Source organism: Equus caballus, chromosome 1, assembly GCF_041296265.1.
Source record: "Equus caballus isolate H_3958 breed thoroughbred chromosome 1, TB-T2T, whole genome shotgun sequence".
Lineage (NCBI taxonomy): Eukaryota > Metazoa > Chordata > Mammalia > Perissodactyla > Equidae > Equus > Equus caballus.
In genome coordinates this window covers 110,974,003-111,001,432 of record NC_091684.1, presented here as the reverse complement: position 1 = coordinate 111,001,432, position 27,430 = coordinate 110,974,003, and the positions used below count along the sequence as shown (strand labels likewise).

At 57.9% G+C, this 27,430-nt stretch overlaps 1 protein-coding gene and 1 long non-coding RNA gene across 3 annotated transcripts in view; one reads left to right on the top strand and one right to left on the bottom strand.

Annotated features, from left to right (window-relative positions):
• RGMA (repulsive guidance molecule BMP co-receptor a) overlaps window positions 1-26,995 on the top strand; it is a 43,108-nt gene extending 16,113 nt beyond the window's left edge. The window contains exons 2-4 of one of the 2 annotated variants that reach the window (XM_023650851.2): window positions 404-519; window positions 16,694-17,208; window positions 24,577-26,995. In XM_023650851.2, the coding sequence (XP_023506619.1) occupies window positions 404-519; window positions 16,694-17,208; window positions 24,577-25,299 (1,354 nt within the window). In that variant the 3' untranslated portion in view covers window positions 25,300-26,995. The remainder of the gene's footprint in view (window positions 1-403; window positions 520-16,693; window positions 17,209-24,576) is intronic. The other variant, XM_070267354.1, reaches the window with a different exon arrangement.
• Window positions 9,733-10,323, bottom strand: LOC138924139 (uncharacterized). Its single transcript, XR_011438844.1, has 2 exons — window positions 10,219-10,323; window positions 9,733-10,014 (listed from the first exon to the last, which is right to left on the bottom strand). It is a non-coding gene; the product is annotated as an uncharacterized lncRNA (long non-coding RNA).
• Window positions 26,996-27,430: the final 435 nt, after the last annotated feature.

The window sequence follows — 27,430 nt, the reverse complement described above, 5'->3', positions numbered from 1 at the left end:
CGTCCGGGGGACTGCGCCTTTTCTGCGCGACAGTCGCGGGGGTCGCGGACCCGGGGCGCGCCCCCCGGCCCCCGGTTCCCCATGTCCCCGCAGCAAAGCGCGGCAGCCCGGCCGCCTCGATCCCCGCCCAGCTCCTCGTCCCTCCACCCGCCGCGGGCCGCGCTGAAACCCGAGCGCGAGGGGGCGGGCCGCGCGGCGGCGGGGGCGGCGGGGCCGCGCCGACATTGGCGGGGGCCGGAGTGATGGATGGCGAGGGAGGGGCGCGCGGGGAGGGGGGCGCGCCGGGCGCCCGCGGCCGAGGTGGACCGAGCCTCCCGGCTCGCTGCTCCCGCCGGCGGAGCGAGGCTGCCCTTTCTCCGCAGCGTGATTTATTCTTTTCTTTTCTTCTAAACTCTTCTTCCAGGGAGAGGCTAGTGGTAACAGGCCGAGCTGGATGGATGGGTATGGGGAGAGGGGCAGCACGTTCAGCCCTGGGATTCTGGCCGACCCTCGCCTTCCTTCTCTGCAGCTTCCCCGCAGGTAAGGCACTGCCCCTGGCCAGGGCACAGCTGGCCGGGCCGCCGCACCCGCTCCTCGCGCCTCGTCGCAGCACTGGGCCACATGTGTGCGAGCGAGTCGGGGCTGAAGTTCCCGGCTCCCCTCGGGCCCCCGCCTCCCATATCCACGGGTCTTTGTTTCTCGCGCGCCCCGGCGAGGGCGCGATGGATGCCCGGGGGGACCCCCGCCAGGGCTGCAAGGAAAAGGAGCCGCGCGGGGAGGTCACAGGGGCCGGCGGCGCCTCCCTCCTTCCGCGAAGGGCGGGGGGGGGGGGACCGGGAAGGCGCCCCTTAGGGGCCGGGGAGGAGAGAGAGAAGGAGGCTTGGACACAGTGCGGGGGGCACTTTTTCCGGTTTCTCGCCCACCAGTCTGCAAACCTGCCGGGTACTCGGGGGTGGAGCCCCTGAGGTCCCACACCAGTCCCCGCCCGCGCCCTCCTCCGGGACCCGTCCCGCCCCACGCGCGCGCCCACGCGGGGATGCCCACGGACCCGGCTCCACCGAGCCCGTATTCCTGTTTGATAACATTCCGCGTCGCCCCCTGTTTGTTTTTATTGTGTCAGAAAGGGAGAGAATTTCAGAATTAAAGCTGAAAAAGCCCATCTGTTTCCAATGAATCCCCCATAGTTTTTCACAATGTTTTTGGCAGATCGCTGCTTTCAAATTCCTCCGAGCCCGGACCTCTTGTTTTTGTTGGGGGAAGGGAGACCAACTCCACAGAGAAGCGTTTGTTCCTTCCCAAACGCTCCAGTTTCTTTACTTTTTTTTTCCCCCCCTTTCAGGGGGAGGGGGAAGGCACGAAACTTAAATCCCCGGTCTGTTTTCTTTATAATGTTTCATAAAACTTTATGTCATTTTTGCCATATGCTACTCACAGCCTTGGAAACGTCAGTTAAGCCCATTATACCCATTTTCCTCTTGCTAAAAATACAAATAAACCCAGTGTCACAGACCAAATGGTCCCCGTCGCAAGGCGAGATCTTCCGGCCGGTGTCATTGCGTTGCGGGTTTCCAAGGTGTCTTTTTGCAAAGATGCGAGCTTGTCTCGCTCCGCAGCCGGACTCAGATCCGGTAGCCCCCGCGCACAACCTAGCTTTGCAAGAAAGGACTTGAGTTAGACCGAGATTGGGTTGTTTCGTTTTGCTGCTCAGCCAACTGGGTTTTAGGAACTGGCAGAACTGGGCAGTCTGGCCTCGGCCTGGCTGCAAGCTGGGGCTCCCGGCCGGCGGTATGCAGGCAGCGGTAAGGGGCGAGGCCTCAATTTACCTTCTCGCCCCTCCCCTGCTCTGGGACCTCTGGCGCGCCCCGTCTCACTCAGCAGCTGTGCGCCCCAAGGGCGTCCGGGAGATCCGGAACCTGCTCCCAGCCCCGCATTCCGTGGGGGAGGCCCCGGGCAAGGGCAAGATGGGGGGGCGCGGTGAGTGCCCCACGGAGCCCTCCGTCCCCGTCCTCCTCGCCCAGGATTATTAAAACCTCTATAGTGGGTCAAGCAGCGGGGTGTCCTCCTCTTCTCTTAGAAGGCAGTTTCCCCAACGACAGAAGGGTCTAGGGGAAAGGCTGATTTGGTTCCCTCCCAAGAGCTAAAAACATCAAATAAACAGTGAACCCCTTTCTTTAAAAAGAAATCCCCCTTTTGGGGAAACAGGAGTTTGCAATTTGTGTGCATCTTGGTTTGGTCTAGATAAAGATCCAGCCCGCTGGAAGTTTTATCAGATGGGTTGATAAATGGCTTTTGTCCCTTGGCTGCCATGGGGGATGTGATCTCAGCTCGAAGCTGAAATTGAGAAGGGGGGCTTAGAGGCCCTTAAAACGACACCTTCCCGCTCTTAAAGTGGCAGCACTTGCTAACTTCTTGGGCTGGAGAGAGAGGAAGGAAGGGCTGGCGAGGGACTCAGAGTTCGGAGGGAGCTGCGAGGGCTGCTGGTGGTGTTTTTGTTGCTTTTCAGGTCATTTCTCCATCTTAAAACTTTATCTTAAAGTATTCCCTATAGTGTGAGCGAAGCTGGTGGGTTATGTCATTCACAGCCTGAATTCCATCACTTTTGTTTCCAAGCAGCCCATTTCTTTTTGGCTTCAAGGCTGGTAACTAAAAGCTGCAGATAAAACAGATAGCTTGCTGCACTGTCATGCCCACCGGCTAATGTTGCTCCTAATTTGAGGCCTTGACAGCCGCGTTTAGTGAAATTGCCCACCTTACTGAAAAGTGAGCCTCCAGTATCCCCAAACGAAATGCACCGGTGGCTCTGAGAACTTGTATGCCCAAGAAACCTGGGTCAAAAGATGGTTTCAGGAGTAAGGGAGGAAATGGGAAATTTCCACAACAAAGAGATGGACTGTCATCTTTGAGGTGTCGCCAGAGAGGCCGCTCTGGGATAAAGTCAGAGAACCTGCAGGTCTGCAGGAGGGCAGGGTGGGCGATCAAGAGAAAAATGAAACGCTGGCCATTTTGAGGCAGGAGACACTTGGGCCCCCTGGGCAGCGGCCTCGCCCCCTGAAGACAGGTGGAATCTGGCTGGAGCAGCCCCGTGAAAGCGTAGGTTTGTTCAGTGCTAGTCAGCTTGAACGGCTGCCAGGAGTAAACCCATAGGAGGACAAATTAAATTGGACATAGTTATGTGGAGAAAGATGCCTTAACCTCTTCTAGACTGAGAGGGCTTGTGTCTTTTGAGAGTGTTTACACGGACTCACTCACTGTGTCTGGTGCACCTACTGTGTTCCTGACTCTGACAGCATTTGGGGCCCTTGACTGAGCAAGGCCACATCTGCCTTCAGGCAGACCCCAGCACCATGAAGGGACAAGGGCTCTGCGCTGTTCCATGGGCCGTCAGGGTGTCTGCTTGGACGATGCTGTGCCTACAGGGGATGGACAGAGTGGCCGTGTCTTGCTGGTGGGGGTCAGGGGAGGGGAGTGTTGAGGCCAAAAAGGGCTTCTTAGAAGAGTGTTCCACAAATAGCAGCCTTTTCAAAACACAATCAATAGATACTTTTTAAACTTTGAAACCGTTGTGACTTAATAAGACAGATTTCTAAGAGAACTCCATCAGAGGCATCTGTTTTAGACGCGTTGGCATGCTTCCCGTTAACTGCATATGGATGCTATACTCTAACACGGTGGTTCTCAAAGTGTGGTCCCCGGACCAGCAGCACCAGCCTCCCCTGGGAGCTTGTTAGAAAGACAAGTTCTGGACCCATCCCAGACCGACTGAAGCAGATCCTCTGGGGTGGAACCCTGCAGTCTGTACTTGCACACAGCTTCCAGGGACTTCCGATGCACACACAAGTGTGAGGAGCGCTGTTCTAAGAATTATTGCCCTGCAGCCTTTCTTTTTCCCTTGTTTCTCTCCTTTTACTTTGAGTCCTTAGTGGAGACCCAGGCCCTCTGTGCGTGTGTGTCATTGTAGAGATGAGAGTATTTCTCCCAGAGCTACTGTTCAGAAACGTGCAAGCAAGTCAACCTGCTTACCACGTTGTTGCGCTCCCAGCAGGACTGTGTGTCCCAAGGGAGAGAATGAAATGATGTCAAGTTGCAAGAGCCAGATGGCAGCAGAGCCAGCTAGCAGGCCGGTGTGTGACACACCAAGGGGTCTGCAGGGCAGAGCCTTGGCTCCCCAGGAGGGCCGATGGATAATCTATGGGCAGTTGGCCCCTTAGGCCCCGAGGGTGGATTGGGGAGCAAGGAGAGCATCGCTGGTGTTCCTTCTGGATTAAGACGGAAAACCTCTCGGCAGGGTTGGAGAAATTGCTAGCATTCACCCAGAGCACAAAGGAGAACTGGGGAGAGGTGATCCATGGGCCCAGTTAGGGACACTCAGTGAGATGGGGAAGAGGGGGTCCTGGGACCCTGTGGAGGGAAGAGGATGCGACGGAGACCAGTTTACATCTTGGGGGGGGCATGTGGTTCCTGCTAAAAGTCCTCTCTGGTGAAATGTGCAAGGCCTTCGACAGAACTGGGCAGAGAACCCGACTTTATGTTTTGGCTAAGTGGTTAGGCGCCATGCTGTTTTCATGCTTGGCTAAATTCAACCTGCCTAAAATTGAAGGCCCTGTTTCTTCTAGGGCAACTCATCCTAGTTCACCCAGGACTTTCCTAATTTTGAAACAGAAAGCCCCACGTCTTGAGAAGCCCTCTCAGTCCTGGGCCCATCAGGATGGTTGCTCACCCTAGATTCTTCCCCTCCAGCTCACTGGACTAGTGCCTGGCCTGTGTCTGTTGGAGACCACACTGCCTGGAACCCTCAAGTCCTGGGGGTGAGGTGGACCTCTCCATTCAGTCCCGTCACCTGAGGCTGGGGGGGGTCCTTCTTCCACCCTTTTCTGCCTCTTTCCATTATCACCTTGCTACAAGCAGCTGACCAGCTCTAGGACCTGCCTCCTGCCCACCCCTGACAGACACACACCAAGATGCCAAATGAATTGCTCTAAAATTCCCGTTCAGGAACTTGTGGCTCCTCGTGACTCTTTTGAGCATCAGGAACTTGTAGCTCCTTGTGACGCTTTTGAGCATCCAGAAGTCAGGGAGCATCCTCTGACTTCTGGCCCCACACTCCACCTGGGCCTCATTTCCATGGCTTCCAGCACATGCCCAGGCTCCAGGTGACACTTGGCTTCCCCGTACTCCACTATCACCCCACCTTACCCATGGGCAGCCCCTGGGCCTTGTTCGTGCCACTACCCGGTTTGGAATGGAATGCCTATCCGTTTGATCGAGGCCCAAGTTCACTGCCATCTGTTGGGGTCCAGTGCAGACCCTCAACCAACAGCCATGCCATCTCTCCAATGCCCTGGATACCTGTCGCTTCGGCTGCTGACACCTGCACTTCCTCCTGGCCTCGTTGCTTCTTGAGTCTTGGGTTTTTGTCCTCTTCCAAACCAGCAGCTGTGTCTGTAAGAGTAGAAACCCCATTTGCTATTCCTTTATACCCTTCTCCTTGCTCCCCACCCCAAACACACCGGGACAGTCCTAGGAACTACAGGGCCCTAGGGGTTTTTTGCATTTCTGTTTGTTTTTTGCTCAATAAACAGAGACCGCAAGGTTTTTTTCCCCGAGATACCTCAATCTTTTTTCCAAAATAATTTTTTCTGGTTATAAAAACAGTACTCATTTTTAAATCTAAAGGCCAAAAAGGATAAATATGAAAATGAAAATAACCCAAATTCCAGCCTCCCATAGGCAACCATCACTAATTAACACTCATGAACAACCTTCAAGTTATAATACCTTTATATTGTTCTATCCAAAAGGACAATCATTTGAAGGAAAATAATAATTTTTAGTGCACTTCCATTTATTGGGTGGCTGCAGTGTACCAGGCACTCTGCCACATGCTTTAAATATGTCACCTCATGAGATGTTCACACCTTCCCCATGAGCATCATCATTCCCACTGTACCGATGAGGAATCAGAGGGTCAGAGAGGTGGCCTGACATTACACAGCCAGTTAGCAGCAGAGCCAGGAGAAAAACCCCAAACTCTGCACTTTTCCATATACCAGATTCTGGATAAACACACTTATTAAATTTGCCATGTAGCATATTAGACTTTGTGCTGTGTAGCACATGAGGCTTTAAGGCAGGGAAAAAGTAAGAAACAGACTTTGGAGATATGTTTAGACAGCAGAATGAAGAGGGACCCCATTTTCCATGGATCTCGCGCTTTTGCCTCCTCCCAGGGGCCCTCTCTGCTCCCTGATCCATCCCTGGCTTAGCATCGCAAAGAAGAAGATGCCACCCAGCGACAGGTCAGGGAAAGCAAATTGGCAGGGCTGTCATTGTGCAAATTTTCCCAAGTCAGATTTATGTCTTCTGGGTTTTGCTTATTTATTCATTTCATGCACCATTTCACCCGAGCAGGCAGAATACCGAGACGCCTATTACAGAGATCCCTCTACACCCAGGGCCCTGCAGAAAGGAGCCCATTATTGCTCCCAACGCTGAGGAATGTCCCGTGAACACAGGCTCACACACATGTGCGCGCCCGCCGGGCATGTGCCCAGCTGGCGTGCCTTTGCCCTCCCTCTGCACGAGGAAGGTGGAGGAGAAGGGACTGCCGCGGATGGCAGTGAGGGAGAGAAGCCACTTCAAATGCATTTGGACCTGCAGCGGCCAAGCAGATGAGCCAGGGTTGCTGGAGGTAGAGCCAGGAGGGAAAATGATCGTTTCCAGAGCCATCCTGAGACTCAGGAAAAGGGGTTCGGCCTCACAGCTGGAGGAGCAAAATGCTCACGTGCGAGCTGCTTGCATATCTGAAAAGTGATGTCTCTGCCATGGATCACCCTCCTTGTGGAACCCAGGGCAGCTTCGTTCTCTGCCCTAGAACAGGATGGTATTGGCATGGATCCTGTGCTGGCCCTTGCCCACCGTGGGTCCATCTTACCCAGAGAGGCCCTCCGCCACCTGAATGACAGGCCTGCTGGTGGCCTTGGGCCTGAGGGTCAACACACGTGCTTCCGAACGTTCCACGTGGCCCCAGTGGGAGCTGGGGGAGGGTGTCCAGCTTGGAAAGCTGAGATGTGTCCTTTTCCTTGGCACTCAGCGTGGTTTCTTGCTGCAACTTGGCATGAGTGGAGGCTGGGGCAGAGTGGCCCTGGCTGGGTGTGACGGGGGCAGTGCCTCCTGCCTCAGCTCGGTGAGTGGGGCCACCTCTGCCCACACTTGGCAGTGAGTTAACCCCCAGCTCCCCAACCTACCCTCCGCCCCTCCTTCCTAAGTCGATTGAGATTCTCCGAGAAACTTCCTCTTGCCTTGCTCTTTCTCCTGTAGTCCAGTTCCTGGAGAAAGCCCCCGAGCAAAGTCCTCGTGCATTCGAGGGTGGGAGACACATTGGAGTCTCGGGCTCGGTCAGTTCCCTGGGACAGTCTTAGGCTAGACCGGGGGAAGAATGCCTTTTAGGAAAGGTGATTCTGGCTGCTCGTGGGTTAAGTAAGCTGGGGTCGCTGCACTGGATGAAAAATCCAGCCTGTCACCTGGGTGTGTTCCTTTCGGCATCTGATGCCAAACACCTGGATGTTTACATCGGGACAGTCAAGTGAAATTCCTACAGGAGTGACACAAACAGGCAGCCTCAGGCATCTCTCAAGCAAAGAGACTCCGGAATACGGCCCAAGCCAAAGTTTGCCAAATATTGGCACTAGATCCATTCGCTCTCGCCTCCTGGATTCAGTGCTAAGGGACAGGAGGGGGACAGTGGCCGGTTGCTCGTTCTGCTGATGCTGCAGCGTGGGTTTCACGCCGGGCGCGAGCAGGCTGACCCCCCTAGCTTGGTGCTCCCTTTCCCCCTCCTTCAGGACCTACACCCCAACATGTTGCTGAGAGGGGAGCCTCAGCGTCACTGCTGTCTAGGGCGGGCGGGCAGTGAGGACGAGGGACACAGAGGTCTCAGGCTGCAGTGCTGGCCTTTCCACTGAGGCTGTGCAGTGATTTCTCTTTTAAGCTGCTCTGCCTGCTATCCCAGCTGAAGCCGTCACCTCTGAAGTTACACCACTTCCTACGTAGTGTTCTGCTCATGCTGTGGACTTACTGAAAATTATCCGGGGCTCCCCACATTCAGCTGGATCTAATCTGAAATCCTGAGGCTGGAGAGTACATCAAGGTCCAGTCAGGAAAATAGAAACCACACGGGGTATTTCCACAGAGGGAACTCTCCTGTATGGATATTGTTAGATGGATGTGGGAGGACTGAAAGGCCCCGGGGGGACCACTGAGGTACACACAGTTGTAGGAAGTGGCTTTTACCCCTCTGGCTACAGGGACAAAGGGAAGAGCCCCCCGGGGGCCCAGGGTCTGTGGGGCTGCTGCCTGGCTGTTCTCAGTACTTCTGGGCTTCCAGTCTTCCCCCTCCATCTAGTGCCCCCTTGTGGTGGAATCCAGCAGGGAGCTGAGTGACAAGAGAAACAGGGCTTGCAGAGTCCCAGCCCCACACAGAGCAGAGGAAAGCGGCTTGAAGCTGAGTGATATTTGCTTCATAATGGGCACAGGTGGCACTCAAGTCTTTGTGTCTGACTCAAACTCCTGGCTACGCTCTTATCAACCAGCATTTCACCTCCAGCCAGTCTCAGCCCTTCTGGAGGCCCCCTGTGCTTCTGGAGCTTTGCTGCCATCACCTGTCAAATCCCACTCTCCCTTCAAGACCTGGTTGAAATGCTTCTTCCCTGACACCCTCTCACACCTCGGTTCTTACATCTTTGTTGTGGGTTAGTGGGTTTGATGACACGTGTTTGCTCTGCATTCCAGAAGTTTGTCTGGCTGACTCTACCTGGGCACAGAAACTCACTGGGGCTTGTTCCAGGAACAGCATGGAGCACAGTCCCGAGCACGAGGTAGGGTCCAGAACTTTCAGCAAGTAGTGGATTCAGGCAGTTTCTACGCAGACCACAGAGTTGGACACAACCAACTTGACGGTGGGGCTTGTGTTCAGAATGAGCTGTACGCCTTTAAGGGAGGCAGGTTTTTCTCTGTCCCGGCTCACCCCACCCCTCCTACAGGGCCACTGAAACCTGATCTAATTCCTTTGCACGCCGGTAATTTATTGGTCTATTGGGCTTTTCTTGGTGGCAGATTGCATTGTCTTTATTCCTGGGTTCAGGCGGTGAAGCAGCTCACCACATTCCTAAGACTCCTTTCTCAGGGCAGACCCTGCACACCCCCTCAGAACCCCTCAGTAAGTTTTATTGGGCTTCTTTGTTATGCAAACAAGGCGGTAATAATCAGGCTATTATTCTGAAAGATTGGGCCTGATTAACAGTTCAAAGGAGGTCTCTGAAAGCAGCTAATGCTGCACTGGTGCATAAATATTTTCATCCCGCCTGGGTTGGTACAGCTGGTGCTCCTAGCTCCCTGCCCCCATCTTTCTGTTTCCAAGAGGCTCTGGGTTGCTATTTAAAGGAAAAGAATTGTCAGGCAAGCTGTGCAGCCGTGGCTCAGTCCACAAGGAGGACAGTCTGGAGCCCACCTCCCCCAAAAGTGAAATGTTACATACGTGGGGTGTGCACTTAGGTGGGGCCCCGGGGCGCAGAAGCTTTAAGTTTGGAGTGTGGGAGCCAGAGGATTCCAGGACAAAGATGCTCTCAGGGGACTCGTGAGCAGGAGGTGGCACCCGAGCTGGGGCATTGATGGATGACACACACAGTTCAGTGAGGCCCACAGAGAGGAGCGGCCGGGGGTGAAGCCAAAGAGGGTGACACAGGGAAGCCAAGGGGCTGTTTTCAATATTTGCAAGGTAGTTATATTTGAGCCTTTTCTGTGGCTCTAGAGAAGGACCGAGGCCCCATGGAGTCCCTAGGAGGCAGATGTGGGTTCACAGCTGGAGCCCTCCACAGCAGGAGGGGCTAGCCCAGCCCCTGCAGAGTTCCAGTGGCAGTGGAGGCCTGATGCTCACCCATCAGGGACGCTACAGGGAAATGTCCTGCCGTGGAGGCTGGAGGTGGAAACCATGACCTCTGGCGTCCCTCAGGCATGAGGTTCTGAAATTCCATGGTGCACCTTGTGGAGCCAACATGGAGTCTGGTCACAAAGTGATCTTGATAAAGCAGATTGCACAGAGAAACCAGGAGCTCTGGCCCTAATTGCACGAGTCAGGAGCACATGGGTCCAGTGATTGCCCAGGGTCCCAACCCTAGTACCGAGGCACCCCCCCCAGCCCTGTAAGTCAGGGAGCCCACCCCAGCCTGTAGGCCTGCGCCCCACCCTTTGAGCCAAGTTCCCCGCTTCTGGAGGGAGTTCGGGGTTTCCTCTTGGTGAGTCCAGGCCGGCCACTGTCTGCAGCCTCTGGATTCTCTTCTCTTTGTCCCCTGGTAGCTAATCCTAAAAGTTCTAAGATTCAAGAGGTCTGGGTCAGAACGAAACGTGCATCGTGCGCTTCTGAGGAGGAGAAAGTTTTGCGCGGCCGGCGCATTTGCATTTTCCTGCATGTCCAAGGGCTTGGGGTTAGCGGAGGCCCTGAGAGCTGCTCCTGCCTGAGGACACAGTGTCTGCGATGGAAATAGAAGCGCAGGAGAACTTCTTAACTACCAATCAGATTCCTTAATCCCCTGACTCTGCACCCATTGGCTGTCCTGGATCCATTGAGAGGTGGCCGACAGGCCAGAAGGGGCCACCTTGCCATCTGCAGGAATGGGGCAGCTGGCGGCCTTCCGTCACCCTGAAAGCACCAAGAGTGGCTTGCTCTGCAAAGCTGGTGTCCTCCCCCTGCTCGCACGAGTTGCAATAAGATCTGTTTCAGATGCTCAGACTTTCCTCTCCGTGCTTGCTTCCTTGGACGCTCACATCTGAACAGTCCAAAGTTTATGGCCTGGAATTCAGGTCCTGTGCTGTTTTAGAAAGATACGGCACATAAAAATCAAGCCCCTCTGGGGTCTCCTTGGCAGGTGACGCCACGGCCCAGAGCCTTTCCTTTTGATGCTGGGCCAGGTTACATTCAGGTCCCTGACCTGGGGATTCCTTCGGCCCGTGATTTACGGGAGTGGACACGGGGTGGCAGGATGACTCCGTGGGGGTCAGGGGCCCCTCAGCTCAACGCCCATGGGGATTGTCCAGCCCTGGCATTCCCTACGCCCTTCTCCGAGCCCCCCAGGAAATGATGGCTCCATGAACGTCCACTTTAGGCAGACAGGCCCAGGGGAGCTGCGTTACCACCCGGAGACACAGCAGAGGGAATGGGAGCCCTCAATTCTGGTCCCAGCTCTCATCGCGCTCAGTGCCTCACGAGCATTCCGCGGTCCTGATCCATAGCTTCTCCATCCCTGATGGGAGTGCTCTGGTTCCTCTGAAACACTTAGGAAGATGTGCAAGGCCCCAGGGTTTGGAGTGCTGAGGAAACCCAGGAGGTCAGGGATGGATCCGTTCACAGCACATTTGCTCCTGGTGGGCTCCACGCAGGCCTTTGTGCAGGAGGCTCAGGATCCAGTTGGCAGGTGGTCGCCACCCTGAGAGTGGAGGGGTCGCTATGGCTGTGCCTCAGGAGCTGGGCGTGGGAAACCGCACCATGCTTTTGGGGATTTGGGGCGCTGGATCATTCTCAGCCTGTGTCCCAAGAAGGTATGGCAAACACACTTTGAAAAGCATAGAAACAGCCCCAAAGCTTGGCTGGGTGGGCCAGGCTGGCTCCAGCCCCAGAGGTGTTTGCATCTCTAAAATGAAGATAAAAATTCCTGCTCCATGACTCAGAGGAGTTGTGAGGATCCAACATTCAAGCAATTTGTAATCCGCACAGGCCAAGGGGTGCCAGTCTTATTATCATTGTCATTATTTTTGTTTTGTGGGGTGAGGCCCGGCCCGTGTGCCCACCCCCTCTGCTCCCCAACTCCCGCTGCCCGATGCCCTCATGGGTACACAGCCCTTTCCCCAGTCAGCCCCCTCGAGGGCAGAACTGTTATCTCTGTCTTTGTGGCCCCTGGGCACTGCCTGGTGTGTGTAGAAGGACAAAAGGTCTGAGGAGGAGGAGGAGGAAGCAGCTGTGGGGGAGGCTGTGGTTTGCATTCACCTGTGTCAGAGCACCTGGGAGAAGAGGGCTGTTGAGCGCCTCCAGGCCTCGGTTTGCCTGTCTGTTGAATGGCACTGGCAGCTCCTGCAGAGGGGACTCGGGAGGGCCCAGGGAGGGGAGGAGAGAGAGGGGCAAGGATACAGTTCTGGAGGCTGAAAGTGTGAGAGCAGGGTGCCAGCATGGCGGGTATCTGGGGGGACCTCCCTTCCTGGCCTGCACCTGCCTTCTTGCTGTGTCCTCACGTGGCGGAGAGAGCTCTGCTGTCTCTTCTCACAGGGACATTAATACCATCGTGGGGGACCCACCTCATGACCTCATCTAAACCTAATTACCTCCCAACGCCCCCCCCACACACACACCAATGCCATCACCTGGTGGGTTACAGCTTCACCATGTAAATTTTGGAGGGATACACTCAGTCCCTAGGACCCCCCCCCCCCCGCAGTGAAAGTTAGGTGGTGAGTGAGGCAGAGGGGCGAAGCCACCCCAGGTGCAATGGGAAGTGTGGCCCCCAGACAGTCATGGTCCTGGACAGAGCCAGGTAGGCTGTGGGGGTGAGCCCGTGCACGTGGGTGGTCAGCGAGCGGATTAAGGGGGCTGCCCAGAGTCTGCTGATCAGAATCCAGGTGGAAAGGCCGGCCCGGGCACCAGCAGGGACCCCCCCCCCCCGGGGAGGCAGCGGAGGGCTGGCTTCCATCCAATGCCCTTCCCATCCCCCATCTGGGACTTCTACCCTCTGACCTCACAGGGGGTTGGATTTGCCCCTCTCTGAGACATTTGTCAGGGACCCTGTTTATGGAATGTCCCCTGCATCCCAGGCATGCCATGTCCATCTCCCCATTTCATCCTCGGCAGCCCTCTACTTCACAGACAAGGAAACTGAGGCAGAGTCAAGTTCCCACAACTACTAATAGGGGACAGAGCAGGAGTTTGAGCCGGACACCATCCCTCCACTGCCCATTCTGCCCATCACCCTACATGGCCAGTGTCCTGGGTGATAGCATCGAGAACGTTCTCCAGACGGCTGAGCAATGGCATCGGCAAGACCTCAAGGGAGCAGGGGCCGGAGGAGCTCACTCCTGCGTGGAGCTGCCCAGGAGTGGAGGCCCTGCCTGGCTCCTGAGTGCACAGGCAGATGGAGAGCGATCTCTGTGGCCACCTGGGGGTGGTGGGAGGAGCCGCCAGGCCCCCTCTGGGGTTGTCTTGTTCCTGCCAGGGCTGGAGTGGGCAGTGGGTGCAAGTGAAGGAACCGCGCTGAGTGTTGAGGAGAGAGCTGAGAGCCCTCGTCTCCAAGGGCTGAGGGCCCGGGCTGTGCTGGGTGGGCTGCTGTGTCCCTGCGGGCTGCACTCCTTGGGAAAGCCGTCTCCCTCACAGCCCCCGCCTGCCCAGAGGAGATGCCCCGCTCACCCCCTCCAGCCTGTCCTGGCTCCACCGGGCTCTCCCTTGGCCCCTTTGTGACTGTGGAAAAGGAAATGACCCAACTCTAAAGCAGTGTGGCCCATGGACCAGCCGCAGGGGCTCCCCAGGGAGCCTGGCAGGGACGCACACGCTGAGGCCCAGTGAGACCACTGAGTCAGAGCCCAGGCGGTGGGCGTGCAGTGACACTGGAGGAACCTGCTCTGAACAGGTATTAAGAGCCACGTCTGTGATTAGAGATCCCTCTTGTGACCCCAGAGTATGTGAGGGACCCTCTTTCAGGGCGCCTCAGTGGGATTTCGGTCCTGAGTGCCAGACACACCGGAGAGCCCCATGGCTGGGATGCTGCGCTGAGCCCAGCTTTCAGGCTGTGAGGAGAGCAGAGCCCTATCACCACGTGCCCCTGAAGTTCAGGAACCTGGGGAGTCGCCCACTGCGGGGACAGAGCCACAAACCGGGTCAGGAGTGGGCCACCCCACATGTCCCCCACTGTGTGCAGGCTGGTCCTGCCCTACGCGCCATCCCCAACCCCAGCTTTTGAGTCCCTGCGCATTCCACGGGCCACACGCCGAGAAACGGCCCCTTGGAACTAGTCTGCTGGAGGCGAAGCCACAGACAGTGTGTGGGTTCAGGCCTCCTGGCTGGTGGGGGCTCTCGGCCTCACAGGAGGGGTCCTCGGGGGGGGGGGGGGGAGACTGAGGTCCCCCCAGGTGGAGTGGGCCCTTGAACCAGGCAGTGGCTGGTGCAGGGAACTGTGAGCACTAAGATTGTCTGATGCCGTGGTGCTGCAGGAGCATGTGCTCTCGGGTCTGATGGGCTGGACTCAAATCCTGCCTCGGCTTCTTCCTCGCTGAGCCTGGCTTTGCTCCTTGCGAGGCAGGAATGGCAGCAGTGCCAGTCCCTGGGGCCGAGAGAGGCCTGCAGGGCCCCTAGCACTGAGCCTGGGACAGGGTGAGTTGGCTGTGACTTCAGTCTCTGCCATCTCTGGTGGGGAGCGCAGGCCAGCGCAGCTCCTGCTTGTGTTGCAGCATCTGCTGGTAAACGGACAGGCGGTGTCGTTCTCTCCTTTGGGCATGAGGGCCAGAGGGCGACCCAAGCCTGGACGTGGGCAGGGGTCCCTGGGCCGGTGGGCTGGTGGGTGGTGGGCAGGGCCCAGGTGGCCACAACTCAGCACCAGGCCTGTGTCCCTTTTGGACGGTTTTCTCTGTTTCTACGTGATTCTGAGAAGGCAGATGGCAGGTGAGCACACCCCGTTCCTGGATTAGCGAGGCTGCAGAGCGGGTACTGCGTGAGGCCACTGACTGGAGTTGGAGGGTTGGTGGCCACCCCAGCCAGTCCCTCTGCACTGCGTTCCTCCAAAGCACTTGTTCCACGCAGCCCCTTCCACACACCCCCTCCCCTCCCCACCCTCCACCCTCGGCCAGGGCCCGCTGACCACATTAGCCCTTTGGAGCCCAGGGGTAGGTGGGGCCCTTGGATGTCTTCTATAGGTTGGGGCACATGAAGACCGACAGGGTCAGAGAATCTTCCAGCTGCCTTTCAAGGGAGACCTGCCCCTGGAGCATGCCTCTGAGAGGTGGACCATGCCCAGTGCTCCCCACCGTTGGCCACGGTCCCTTCACCTCAGTCATCACCTATTCCTTGCCGAATCTGCTGCTTCGAGTCAGCACCCTTCTCTGACTTAAAATAAAGCTATGAACATGGAAAATCTGTAGGTCTTCCATCAAATCTGTTTTATTTATCCTAATACACATTTAAGTCAATCCGTACCTTCTCAAACTGAAAGAAGGAAATGTTCACCCAGATACCACCTGAAACAACTTTGTTTGCTGGCAGACGACAGACACAGGTCGAGTGGGGAAAAGCTTGAATTTGAGGCCGTGCACCAGCTCTGCCATGCCCAGGTGGCTGACTCGGGCAGGTCACTTCAGCTCCGTGAGACGGATGGTTGAGGCGTCCAGGTCCAGACCCTCGCAGCCCAGATGGGCTCACACAGGCAGCTGCTGGGATGGTTCTCTCGTTAGCCTGCCCTCACTTATTTCTGTCCCTGGTTTTATTCACAACTTGGTTTTATGGGTAAAAGCCAGCACCAGAGACATATACAGATTTTTCCAAAGTCACAAGCCAGGTTAGTGGCCCAGCCAGGAATGGCTGGAGCAAAAGCTCCCTTCCCCTCTGTTGACCACCCAGCATTGGGCTTCGACCCCAGAGCCCGGGCCTCCCAGCTGGCTGGCCCCTTTGCTCCTGGAGCCTATATAGAAACTTCTCTGCCTGTCTGCATGCCAGCCACGTGTGCTCAATACGGCTGTGCAGAAGAATCTGGAAGGCCAGGAAAGGGCAGGTTCCACATGTCCAGGTACAAGATCTGGGTGTGCTGAAGCCACGGTTCTTGGGGAGAGTCATTTGTAGCTAATTATCACAAACGTCTGAAAGCTTGCGAGTGACTTAAAAAAAAAACAAAACAACACTGCTTAGGGCAGATCCACAGTTACCACTCTCAGTTGCTTCCCAGCTAGCTTTCCTGAGCAGGATAGAGAGGGATGGAGGTACGCGGATCAAGAGGGAAGCTATCCTTACTCTGCAGACGAGGCGATGGGAACCAGGCCCTCTGTGACAAGTGCTAATATAATAATCATACTAGCCAGCATTCATGGAGCGTCTGCCATCTGCCAGTGCCGTCCTAAGTCCTTTAACACTTTGAGCAACCTCACATGATAGTGTTGTTCTCCCATTTTCCACGCAAGTGTAATGAGGCACAGAGACGTTCAGTCACTTGCACAGGGTCACACAGTGGCAGAGCTCTGGACACATGTTGAACAGTGGGGCTTAATTCCCTGCCAAATTTCTGTTGCTTTTGCCAAAATTCTTAGGGATGGCTGTGAAAGTGTCAACAGATGTCAAAGGCCCAAGGGTGGCCTGTCAGCTCCCACAGTCCTGTGGCCCAGAAACACTGACCCTTCCTCTTCGCGGGCTAGGAACGTGGGAGGGGCCCCGCTAACCCTTTCAGCGTGCCAGCTACATGGGTGGCCACTTGGGGTCCTTAGGGACTGTGCAGAAGAATCTGGAAGGCGGGACGGGTAGGTTCCACACTTCGCCACCACCTACGGGAGCTTTTGAGCCGTCTGCGTGCGAACGTGCCGTGCGGGTGGCGCCGTGTGAGAGGAGGGCCCCCGTGCCATGTGCCTGCAGCCCTGGCACACGGCGCTGGAGGCGACTTGGGCTCGCTGCGCCCTCCCTGATGCGTGTCCCCTCGTTTCCCCACAGCCACCTCCCCGTGCAAGATCCTCAAGTGCAACTCTGAGTTCTGGAGCGCCACGGCAGGCAGCCAGTCCCAGGTGGCGGACGAGGCGCGCGAGTTCTGCGCCGCGCTGCGCACCTACGCCCTGTGCACGCGGCGCACGGCGCGCACCTGCCGCGGCGACCTGGCATACCACTCGGCGGTCCATGGCATCGAGGACCTCATGAGCCAGCACAACTGCTCCAAGGATGGCCCCACGTCGCAGCCGCGCCTGCGCACGCTCCCGCCGCCGGGGGACAGCCAGGAACGCTCCGACAGCCCTGAGATCTGCCACTACGAGAAGAGCTTCCACAAGCACGCGGCCACCCCCAACTACACGCACTGCGGCCTCTTTGGGGACCCGCACCTCAGGACTTTCACAGACCGCTTCCAGACCTGCAAGGTGCAGGGCGCCTGGCCGCTCATCGACAATAATTACCTAAACGTGCAAGTCACCAACACACCTGTGCTGCCCGGCTCGGCCGCCACCGCCACCAGCAAGGTGAGGATGCGGCTGAGGCGGGGGCGGCGGGTCACACCCCCCAGGACCTGCTGTTAGGAGAGCCCAGACCCGCCCCGATGGGACCCAGGTGCCTCCTGCACCCCCCTCTCTGCCCACCTGCCACGTTGTTATTTTCAGTAAATGGGCAGATTATTGAGAAAAGAATGTTCTAGAGATTCTTTGTCGTGCGGTCAACCACCTAGGAACCACCTCTGCATGTTGCCTAGAGTGTGGTATTTCTCCAACTTCTGGACACTGCCCACTAGAGGTTTGCAAAGGCAGCATTCTAGAATCAGAAACCAGCACACGTGGAGCCTTTTATTTAACTTGTGTAAAGTGGAACAGGCATCACCTAGCATACACAAAAGGGAGTTTGTGAATGCATTGTACGTGCCTAGGGGAAATTTTTTGTGAAAGTTAGTGTTGTGTGGGTGTGTATGCATGCACACGTGTGCATGCACTGGGTCCAGAAGTAAAGTGGATTTCTCGCTGGGGTTATAGTCCAAGAAGTTTAGAAACATTTCCCAGAGAGTTCCGTTTCAATCTTGCAGAATATTATTTTCTTGCCCCCAAACTATGTCTTGGTAAAACTCCAGTGATAAAGCCCGGCAAAGAGGAGCCTCTCTACAGAGATGGCCCCTTTGCTGCCCCCAGGGAGCTTACAGTGTAATGGGAGCATAACCCCCCCTGGGCGAGTGGACCTGGCAGCCTCCTGGAGGTGCTGGTCCTACCCAGGGATTCTCATGTAGCTGCATATTTGCAAACTGAGCAGAAATGGGTCTGACCCCAAATCTCTGGGTGGGGTCAGATGTGCTTTTGTAAAGCCCCCAGTGATTCTGGTGCATGGAAGGCATTGGGGACGCTCGGTTGCAGGTCAGGGCTGTGGGGTGTGGTCCTGCCCTTTGTTTTAGTGCCACACCCACACAGAAGGGCCGCAGCCCCAAAGCAGAAACGGCCCTCCGTGAGTGGGAATGGGGGAAGATGGAACAAGCGAGCATGAGGAAGCGGCTCACTGAGCAGCCCAGGGACACCCATGCAGCCTCTTCCTCCGCCCTTGGGTGGGCCTTGCCTGGCTGGGGCAGCTCTGTTTGATGCAACGGGAACCTGAGGCTCCAAGAGGGAAAGTGGCCTCCCACCCAAAGTGCAGTCAGCCCAGAGTGTGGAGCTAGGAGTTGACCTGGGCCCATGACTCTGGAGTCTAAATATCCTCACTACCAGGAGAGGCGGTTTCCGTCTGGGGAGCCCCAGAGGCCACCACGAGCTGGTCGCCTTCTGACCCAAGGAGGCCTTAGCATCTGGGTGGCTAACTCAAGTCCTGCTCACAGGGCCAGAGTCAGAGGCAGCCACGATGTGGCCTGTGGCCCCAGCAATGGGACATTTCCATCCATCCCAGATTCTCCATCCCTAGCCACTTCCAGGAGGGTCTCCTGGGACCTCATGTCCAGACTCAGCCAGAGAGCTGGCCTCAGAGCCAGACTCTTGAGAGTCCACGAGGTGGGGACACCTCTGTGTTCCTCAGGGCCCGGCCCTCCAGAGCCCCTGGAGTTTCCGGGTTGGCAGCGGGTGTGTTTTCCTAGGAAGAGCACGTTGCGAGGCAGCGAGTCAGGCAGTGCCAGGCTGTCCCACAAGGGCGTTTCTGTTCCTTCCCGTCCCTCCACACCCCAGAGGAGGACAGTGAGGTGACCTGGCAGCCAGGAAAATTCCTGCCACTTCCCTCTGCTCTGGTGGCCCTTGCATGCCTGCAGGGGGCCTCTTTCTGGGCCCAAGGTAGGAAACAAGCAGGTCTGCGCCCTGAGGGTGCCCTTACAGGCCATGAAGCCTAGTGGGCAGCAGAATTGTGGCCAGGGCTCTCTCTGCCCTGTCCCCCCTCCCAGCTCTCCACAGAAGGAGGGGGGCCCGCATCAAGGACCCAGCTGCCTTGCCTTCCCTGCGGCCCCTCCACCTACCCGCCTCCCTCCCTAGAGCCAAGATAAATGAACACCGGGAGCCTGAGGCTGCAGCTTCTAAATCCGGCAGCAGGCTCCCTGTTCCATCCTGGCAGGGCGCATGGGGAGGTCTGGGGTGTGAGAAGGACGTGGACCTCGGGAGGCCTGCCACTCCTGCCCCAGGGTGGTATAAGCACCAAATGTGATAACAGAGCCGAGCACGGACCTGGGAGGAATTATGGTTAGCGACCAGCAAGGCTGGCCTGCTGTCCCCAGTGACTGGGGGTTGACAGGGTGGAGGGTGGGTCCTGCAGGCTGGGGCGATGTGCCTGGGCTTAGGACCCCTGGATGCCACCCTCGGCTCTCCGCCGACCCACGCTGGGACCCTGAGCCCAGCGGTGCTGTGCAAAAGCCAGATGGACTCATCATTCATTCATTCATTCATTCTTGTGTTCCATTCATTCAGCTGGCCCACATTTTTCAAATGCCCGCTTTGTTCCAGGCCCACTGCTGGACCTTGTGGCCAGCAGAACTGCCCAAGCGGGCGTGGGAGGACCTCCCTTCCTATCCTGGTGTGGGGTTTCCAGAAGGGCATGGGGCTCTGCAACAGAGCCTGACCAGCCCAGCCCAGCCCAGCCCCTTTCTGCTGTGACCTGGGGCCACCTTGAGAACTTAGCAGCCAGGAGGCTCTGCCTGGGGCCCAAGAGTGACAGGGTCAGGGTCAGTGTCTGTGGCCGGGCCGGTCTCAGGACCCAGGGCAGACTGGAGCCTTGTGGTACCGGGTGAGAAACATCGGTGGCTGGGTGCCAGTGCCCTTGGCCTGCCCCTGCCTCTTTTCTCGGGCCTCCTTTATGCAGGCAGGTTTGCTCGCTCATTCCTTCAGCAAACCTTTCCCAGACCCCTCTCTCGCGCAGCCTCTGTGGTCAGCGTTCCCTCCCTCCCCACAGCTCTCAGGCTAGGAATGGAGAACAAAGACCTGCAAAGGGGTGCTCAGGATGGGTGCTCGGACAGCAGGATGTTGCAGGCTTTGGGGGCCCGGCTCTGCCCAGAGTGCTGGGGAAGGCCGCCTGGAGTCCTCCCACTGAGCTTGCCCTCGAAGGACAGGAGCGGGCTGCAGCAGAGCCGGGCAGAACGTGGGAGAGGGGCCTGGAGCCTCGAGGGAGGCAAGAGAGACCAAGAGGCTTTTATCTCCAAGGTGATGAGGGTCTGGGGCTTTTATGACCACCCCTCCCCCACAAGAGCCCTCTGCCAGACTCTTCTGCCCCCTTGAACCCACACCCCCTCCTCTGCTCAGCCGTGATGCCTCACCCAGGGGCTGTCACTCAGTTCCCGTGATACTGGTGTCACCCAGCCCGGGCCGTCCCTCTGTTCTTGTGGATGATCAAGATCCAGTGTTTTCCAGTCCGGGCTGACATTTTAGCCAGCTTCTCGCCCCCATGGGACTGCCTTTTGTGCCCAGCTCCCTGCTCTGTTCCTCTTTCCAGCTGGGCTGGCAGCACCCCATTTTACAGGTGAGGAAACTGAGGCTGAGGGAGGAGAGGCACTCCAGCTCCTGCCTTCCCCTTGCCTACCCCCTCGCTGGCTCCCGGAGCACTTACCATTCTGTCACACTGCACCATTCACCCACTTGGTCTGTGACTCCCTCGGAGCATGAGCTCCGTGAAGACAGGGGTCTTGGGCTGTGCTGCTCCCCGTGTGGACACAGCCCCTAGTCCCAGGCCTGGCACACCGTTGGGGCTCCATAAATAGTTGTTGCTGTAGCCAGGCCTCTGCCCTGTGCCCGCCTCGGTGGAGAGGGGCCCCAGGCCCCTCTGGGAAGGGGGGCAGCCAAGGCAGGAGCGGCAGCCGCACCCGTGGCCGTGCTGGCAGCGAGCCGCCCGGCTTTCGACAGGCTCCCTTCATGCTGTTACTTGTGGTTGAGTCCTGGCATCGGTGCCAAGAAGAGTCGAGCTGCCTGTCAGCCTTCCAGGAGACTGTCTCCACAAGAGATGGCGGTTAGAGTGAAACCAGCCTTTCCTGTTCCAGGGAGACTGATGGCACTTGGAAAGCAGCTCCCCTCCCAGCGTCTGTGTGGCCCTGCACACCAGGCAGGGACACCAGAGTCCCTCATCCTGCGTCCCCTCCCCCAGTGGCAGGACCACCCACTGCCCAGACCACCCTGGCTGGCCCACCTCACGGCCCCCCGCAGGCAGCCTCCACATCAGGGTGGCAGCCTTTGGGAAGCAGCAGGAGCGTGACTGAAGTCACCATTTTCTCAGGTCAGAGAGGGTAGGGTAGTGGCAGTTTCGTGCCGTGCGGCAGTTTCGTGCGGCTTCCTTGGACATCCCACAGCAAACCAGAAGTGTGCCCCCTCCCATGAGCAGGCTGTGACCTTGGGGAGGGAGATGGGGAAACTGAGTCCTGTGCCCAACGAGCTGTGCACATCAGGACCTCCCAATGTAGCACCCAGTGGAATCCAGCCTCTGCCCTTTGGTTTCAAGGCACCAGCCCCTCCTGTGCCCAGTGAAGATGGCAGAATGTGCCTGCTGCCCCCAGGGCCAGTCATCCATCAGGCCCCACGGGGACAGCGCCAAAGGCCCGAGAATTCCAGTAGCCCATGGAAAGGCTTTCCTTTCTTTTAAAGTCAGAGGGGAGCATCAGCATAATCCAACGTAGACTGTGTTAGTCTTTATGGCAGTGCAGTCACAAAATACAGTTTTTCAATTTTTGATGGAGAGAGGGGCCCACGAAGGCCCAGTGCCTTGAGTCCCCTGCAGTCATCCTGTGGCCCACCGCTCACCGAGTCCCTCTCATCCTCGCCCTTCTGAGAAGGATTGTCCAGGGAGCCTGGCCAGGGCCTTCACGGCATCCTCTCTGAAGGTCCCAGGCCCCTCGTTCTCTGCCCCCTGTGACCCCTGAGCTTTATACCATGCGTAAAGGGGGGCCCGCAGAGCAGCGATGACACAGCCAGGGACACCTCCAGCCAGGCTCGCACTACAGTGTTGCTTGCTCAGCCTAGAACTTTCTGCGGTCCCTAGGCCGCCCCCTCTCTAGTCCTCAGGTCTCTCCTCTCAGCAGCTGCTCCTGACCCCAGGCCAAGGCCGCTCCCTGCCGGCTTCCCCTCAGCCCCCATGCTCCCAGCCACCCAGAATTGCAGCCGGACACACTCCTGGGCCTGTGGCCCCCACCCAGCCTGCCCTTGCTGTCTTGGCCAGCCTCCCTCTGACCCTCCTGTCTGAACTGAGGTCCTTAGTGGCTCTCCCTGCCTCCCTTCCCCTCAGAGCTGCTGTTGGTTTCATCTTTGGTTCTAGCAGATTGGGGGCCTGTCCTTGTCATACACCCACTTGTTGTACACCCACTGTTAGGCCTTGGCGCTTCACAGCGCTGCCCTCCACCCCGAGAGCCGTCCCAGGCCATCATCACCCCTCCAACTGCCACGTCCGGCAGGGCGCCCAGGCAGAGAACTCAGCCATGGCCAGGCCATACGTGTCATCAGCAGCCCCCGCCCCTTGCTGGGGCCCCTCGGCCTACAGACCCTCTGAGGAGCTGTGGGAGCCCTCAGGGGCCCTGGGAGCCGGCTGGCCAGGCCCTTCCTCTCCTGCGGGGGGAGGAGGTTGGAGCTTGGTGTCAGGGGTGAGGGGACAAGGCCTGGGAATGGTGGCGGGGGGCAGTGCAGGGGGTCCTCAAAGGCCTGGGCATCACCTTGCTGCCATCGCCCTGCCTCCCTCCCTGGCTTCAGGCTGGGAGTTCAGGTTCTAGCTGCCCTTGGTCCAGGGCGGGCAGTGGCCTGAAAGGCATCCAGAGCTACCAGTGGCAGAACAGCTGGCACCTGGGAGCAGGAACAGGGGCTGTTTCTCTTCCAATTTCACTCACGTCTTCACCCCGTATGATCTTCCTAGTTAGGATTCTGGAGGAGAGGAGAGAGCAGCCAGACTCCTCACCCAGGATGACAGGGAGAAACCCATTCACTCGGCGGGCTGTTTGTTTCTCGTCCTTCTCCCAGGCCTCCCACCCTGTGGGCTTGTGGCTGACAAAGCTTAGGGGCTAGAAACCAACAGACTCAGCCCAGCTCTGCCTCATGCTGGCTGTGTGACCTTGGGCAAGTCACTTTACCTCTCTGAGCCCAAATTCCTCATCTGGAAATCCACGATAATGTCACCCTCCCCTGCAGTGACATACGGGACTGCAAATAATAAACACAGTGTCCCCCCACACCAGATGCAGCAAATGTGCCTGTGTCTGTGGCTCTCAGGAGGACAGTTACTAATGTGGCTGCTCAGCCCAGCCCCTCGCCCCCGACTTCAGGCTCCAGCAGAAATGAGCCTCTCTGCTCCGCCCGGCTAGGGCTGCATGTTCAGCCCGGAGCCCCCATCTCCCTTTCACTGATCAGCACCTTCCTCCTCTCTCTCTTCCTCCTGCTCATCTCCAAGGCTGGGCGAGCCTCAGGGCAGCCCTGCGGCTGTGGCCTCCGCCTGTGTGGATTTCACCTGCTCGTTCTTTCTTTGAGCATCAGTCTCTTCTGTTCCGCCTGCTGTTCTGTGCAGCCAGTGGCTTGTGGTCCTTTTTCAGGAATTCTGCTGCAGGTCCACTGGTGGCAGAGAGATGACATTAGATGGTTGTGGACTGTAGTAGTTTCCTGTTGCTGCTGAAACAAATACCACAAACTGAGTGCGTCAGACAAACAGAAACTTATTCTCTTATAGTTCTGGAGACAAGAAATCTGAAATGAGTCTTATAGGTCGTAACATTCAGGTGTCAGGAGGGCCGGTCCTTCTGGAGGTTCTGGGCGAGAATCTGTTCCTCCCCTCCTCCAACCTCTGGTGGTTGCCAGCATCCTTCAGCTTGTGGCCACATCCCTCCAGCCTCTGTTTCCATGGCCTTCTCCTCTTCTGTGATCAGATCTCCTTCTGTCTCCATCTTGTGAGGACACTTGTGATTATATTTAGGGCCCACTCCGATAATCCAGGGTAATTTCTCCATCGCAGTATCCTTAACTTAATCACACTTGCAGAGTCCTTCTTGCCATGTAAGGTAACATTCACGGGTTCCAAGGAGTAGGGCCTGATATCTTGGGGCCATTATTCAGCCTGCTACAGTGGGTAAGGACCTCTCATTTTTAATGAGCTATGCTTTTCTTTTTATGGTTCATATATGTGGTTCTATATATAGTAAATGAGCTGGTTTTCTAGTTAGGGTCGTGATCTACAGTTCCGCGAAGTCGGTTTATTGTTAAGTAAAAAAGCAAGTTGTTTTAAAGAAAAACATTAATAGTTTTTCTTTAATAGTAATAGTGCAGATGGAACTGAACGGTGATCAAAATGGGGAAGGGGTGGTCTGGGGCATCCTGGGGGCTCCCCCATCCCCTGCTCTCAGTCCAGAGCATCCTAAGATGGGGCTGGCCTTCTCCCCCTGCAGCCGCCAGCACTGCCTAACCCCCTCTCTCTGCCGCCTTCCCCACACGCAGCTCACCATCATCTTCAAGAACTTCCAGGAGTGTGTGGACCAGAAGGTGTACCAGGCCGAGATGGACGAGCTCCCAGCCGCCTTTGCCGATGGCTCCAAGAACGGCGGGGACAAGCACGGGGCCAATAGCCTGAAGATCACGGAGAAGGTGTCGGGCCAGCACGTGGAGATCCAGGCCAAGTACATCGGCACCACCATCGTGGTGCGCCAGGTGGGCCGCTACCTGACTTTCGCAGTGCGCATGCCCGAGGAGGTGGTCAACGCCGTGGAGGACCGGGACAGCCAGGGCCTCTACCTCTGCCTGCGGGGCTGCCCCCTCAACCAGCAGATCGACTTCCAGGCCTTCCGCGCCAACGCCGAGGGCCCCGGCACCCGCAGGCAGGCGGCCGCCAGCCCGGCACCCGCGGCCCCGGACACCTTCCCGTACGAGACGGCCGCGGCCAAGTGCAAGGAAAAGCTGCCCGTGGAGGATCTCTACTACCAGGCCTGCGTCTTCGACCTGCTCACCACGGGGGACGTGAACTTCACGCTGGCGGCCTACTACGCCTTGGAGGACGTGAAGATGCTCCACTCTAACAAGGACCGACTGCATCTCTATGAGAGGACTCAGGAGCCGCCAGGCCGCGCGGCCGCTGCGGCGCTATCCCCGGCCCCCAGTCCCCTCCTGGGCAGCCTCCTGCTCCTCCCCATGCTCCCGGGGCTCCTGGAGGCCATGGCCGCCTAGGGCGCAGAGCGAGGCGCTGCCTGTCCCCAGCTGGCCGGCGGCCGCCCGATGGCCCGCGGGTCTCTGCAGGGGTCAGAGCCGGGGGCTGTGGGACAGCTACCTCAGAGCTGCCTCGGGCTGTCTGCTGGCAAGGGCTGGGGCCGTGGGGCGGCGCCCCGCCCTCTCGAGGGCCCGTGACGGTTGTGGTGACTGGTGCTGTGATGTTTGTGACAGTAGAGCTGTGGGAGGGGGCGCTGCGCCCCTCCGCCCGCCCTGCGGTGTGAATGTGCACACCAGAGCCCCTCAGGCCGACGCCCCGCCCCGCCGGAGACACTGGGAGAGGCCAGAGTCGCCTCCTCCCGCCCCTAATGCACTGAACCAGGCCCGGCGACTGCTGCACGCGCACTCGGGGGCCGCCTGCGCCCGCCGCACGCACACACTCTCACACGAGCACACTCGCACACACTAAGCCGGCGGGGCCGAGGCACCCGCGAGGCGGGCCCCCCAGGCAGAGCTCCTCTCCCCAGGGGTGATGCTTGGCATCTTTAGCAAATTCATATACCCCTTTGGCCACAAGGGGTTGTCCTCCGGGTGCCCTCCTGCCTGTGGCCTCCCCGTGAGCCGAGGGGAGACCCCCATGTGCGCCCTGGCTGCTGTGGGCACGGGCTCCGGCCCGGTCACCAGCCCCTGCGCCGGAGCCCCGCGGCTGGGGACCATACGTGTTGGCAGGTGCTCTTAGTTATGCCCCTCTTGGGCTCAGATGTCCTTTTCTGGCCCCTCCCCCTGGTGCCCATTCCCCACTGTGCGTAGGAAGTCAAGTCCTTGTTTCTAAATGTCTAAACAGAGAACTACCCCTCGATTTCTGTTCCTGCCTCTCCAGCAGATGACAAGAGCCCCCGGCCAGGGAGCTTGGGCCGCAGCGCGTGGGCAGGAGACCCAGTGGATAGGGCCAGCTGGCCTGCCCTGATCCTCTGTTCTCCCCTCCCCTGCCCTGCCTCCGCCCCCACCCCACCCACCCCCCCCCCCCCCAGCCGTGCTGCCTGCCGCATCTGCCCAGGTCTGCATTCTGGGAAGAGGAGCACATCTGGAAGGCCTCTCGGCCCTGAGCATCCCTTGCAGGGTCTCCTCCGTCCCGTCCCTTCCCTTGAGCCCCGTGGCCACACAGCCAAAAGACACTTGCTGCGGGGAGCCTGGGCCACACATCTGTCGGAGAAGCCCTGGACCGGTCCCGCCTCTGCTGCTGTTCCAGAGAACCCAGGGACCAACACGAGGCTGGGCTCCGCTCCCAAAGGTGCGGCGAGGCCCCAGGGGGCGATTGTCCCAGAAGCCCCACAGCCCCGCCCTGTCCCCACCCACCCGTTGGCACCCGCGGCAGCCCCTCTGCTGTTCCCCAGGGACCTCTCATACACTGGCCCAGGAGGCTGTGGACGTGTCCCCGCCTCCCCCTCCAAGAGGTCCCCTCTCTCTGCCAGACCCCGGTGGGTGGGCTGGTGGGGCAAGGCCCCTGCTGGTTTTTAGATGGTCCCTCTGTTGGAAGTAAAAAGTGAAGCACTTTATTTTGGTTGTGTTTGACCGCATTCTGCTTGGAAGTGGGGACCCCTCACTGTGTCCTTGTGTCTGCGACCTGTGTGGGGTGTCACTGCGTGTACATACTGTAAATTATTTATTAATGGCTAAATGCAAGTAAAGTTTGGGTTTTTTTTGTTTTGTTATTTTCTTTTGGACTGCGTGTTGGAGTTTGTTTTCTGCACAGACTTCGGTTCCTTTGAGGGTGGAGAGGTGGCTTCGCTGGTGGGTGTCCCCTTACAGCATGTGTATCTGGGGAGGCAGCTGGCATGTGTGCGAGTGTATGTATGAGTGTTGTGAATGTGTGCGGAAGACGTAGCAATTTAACAGCCTAAGCCCCCTGCTTCTCTAAAATTACTTTTTCTCCTTAAGGTGGGCTGCCTTTGGGGCGTGAGGGGTCCAGGGTCCTTGCTCTGGCAAAGCTGGAGCACAGCATGCACACAAATGGCCATTTTGCGGGGAAGGACATAAAACGCCCTCTGAAGGTTGGGTGGACCGGCTTGAGATCCAGGATCACTGTGTCTCAGCTGCCACCGTCAGTCTAGGAGCCTCAGACCTGGGACTGTCGCTGCTACCCTCCCCAAGG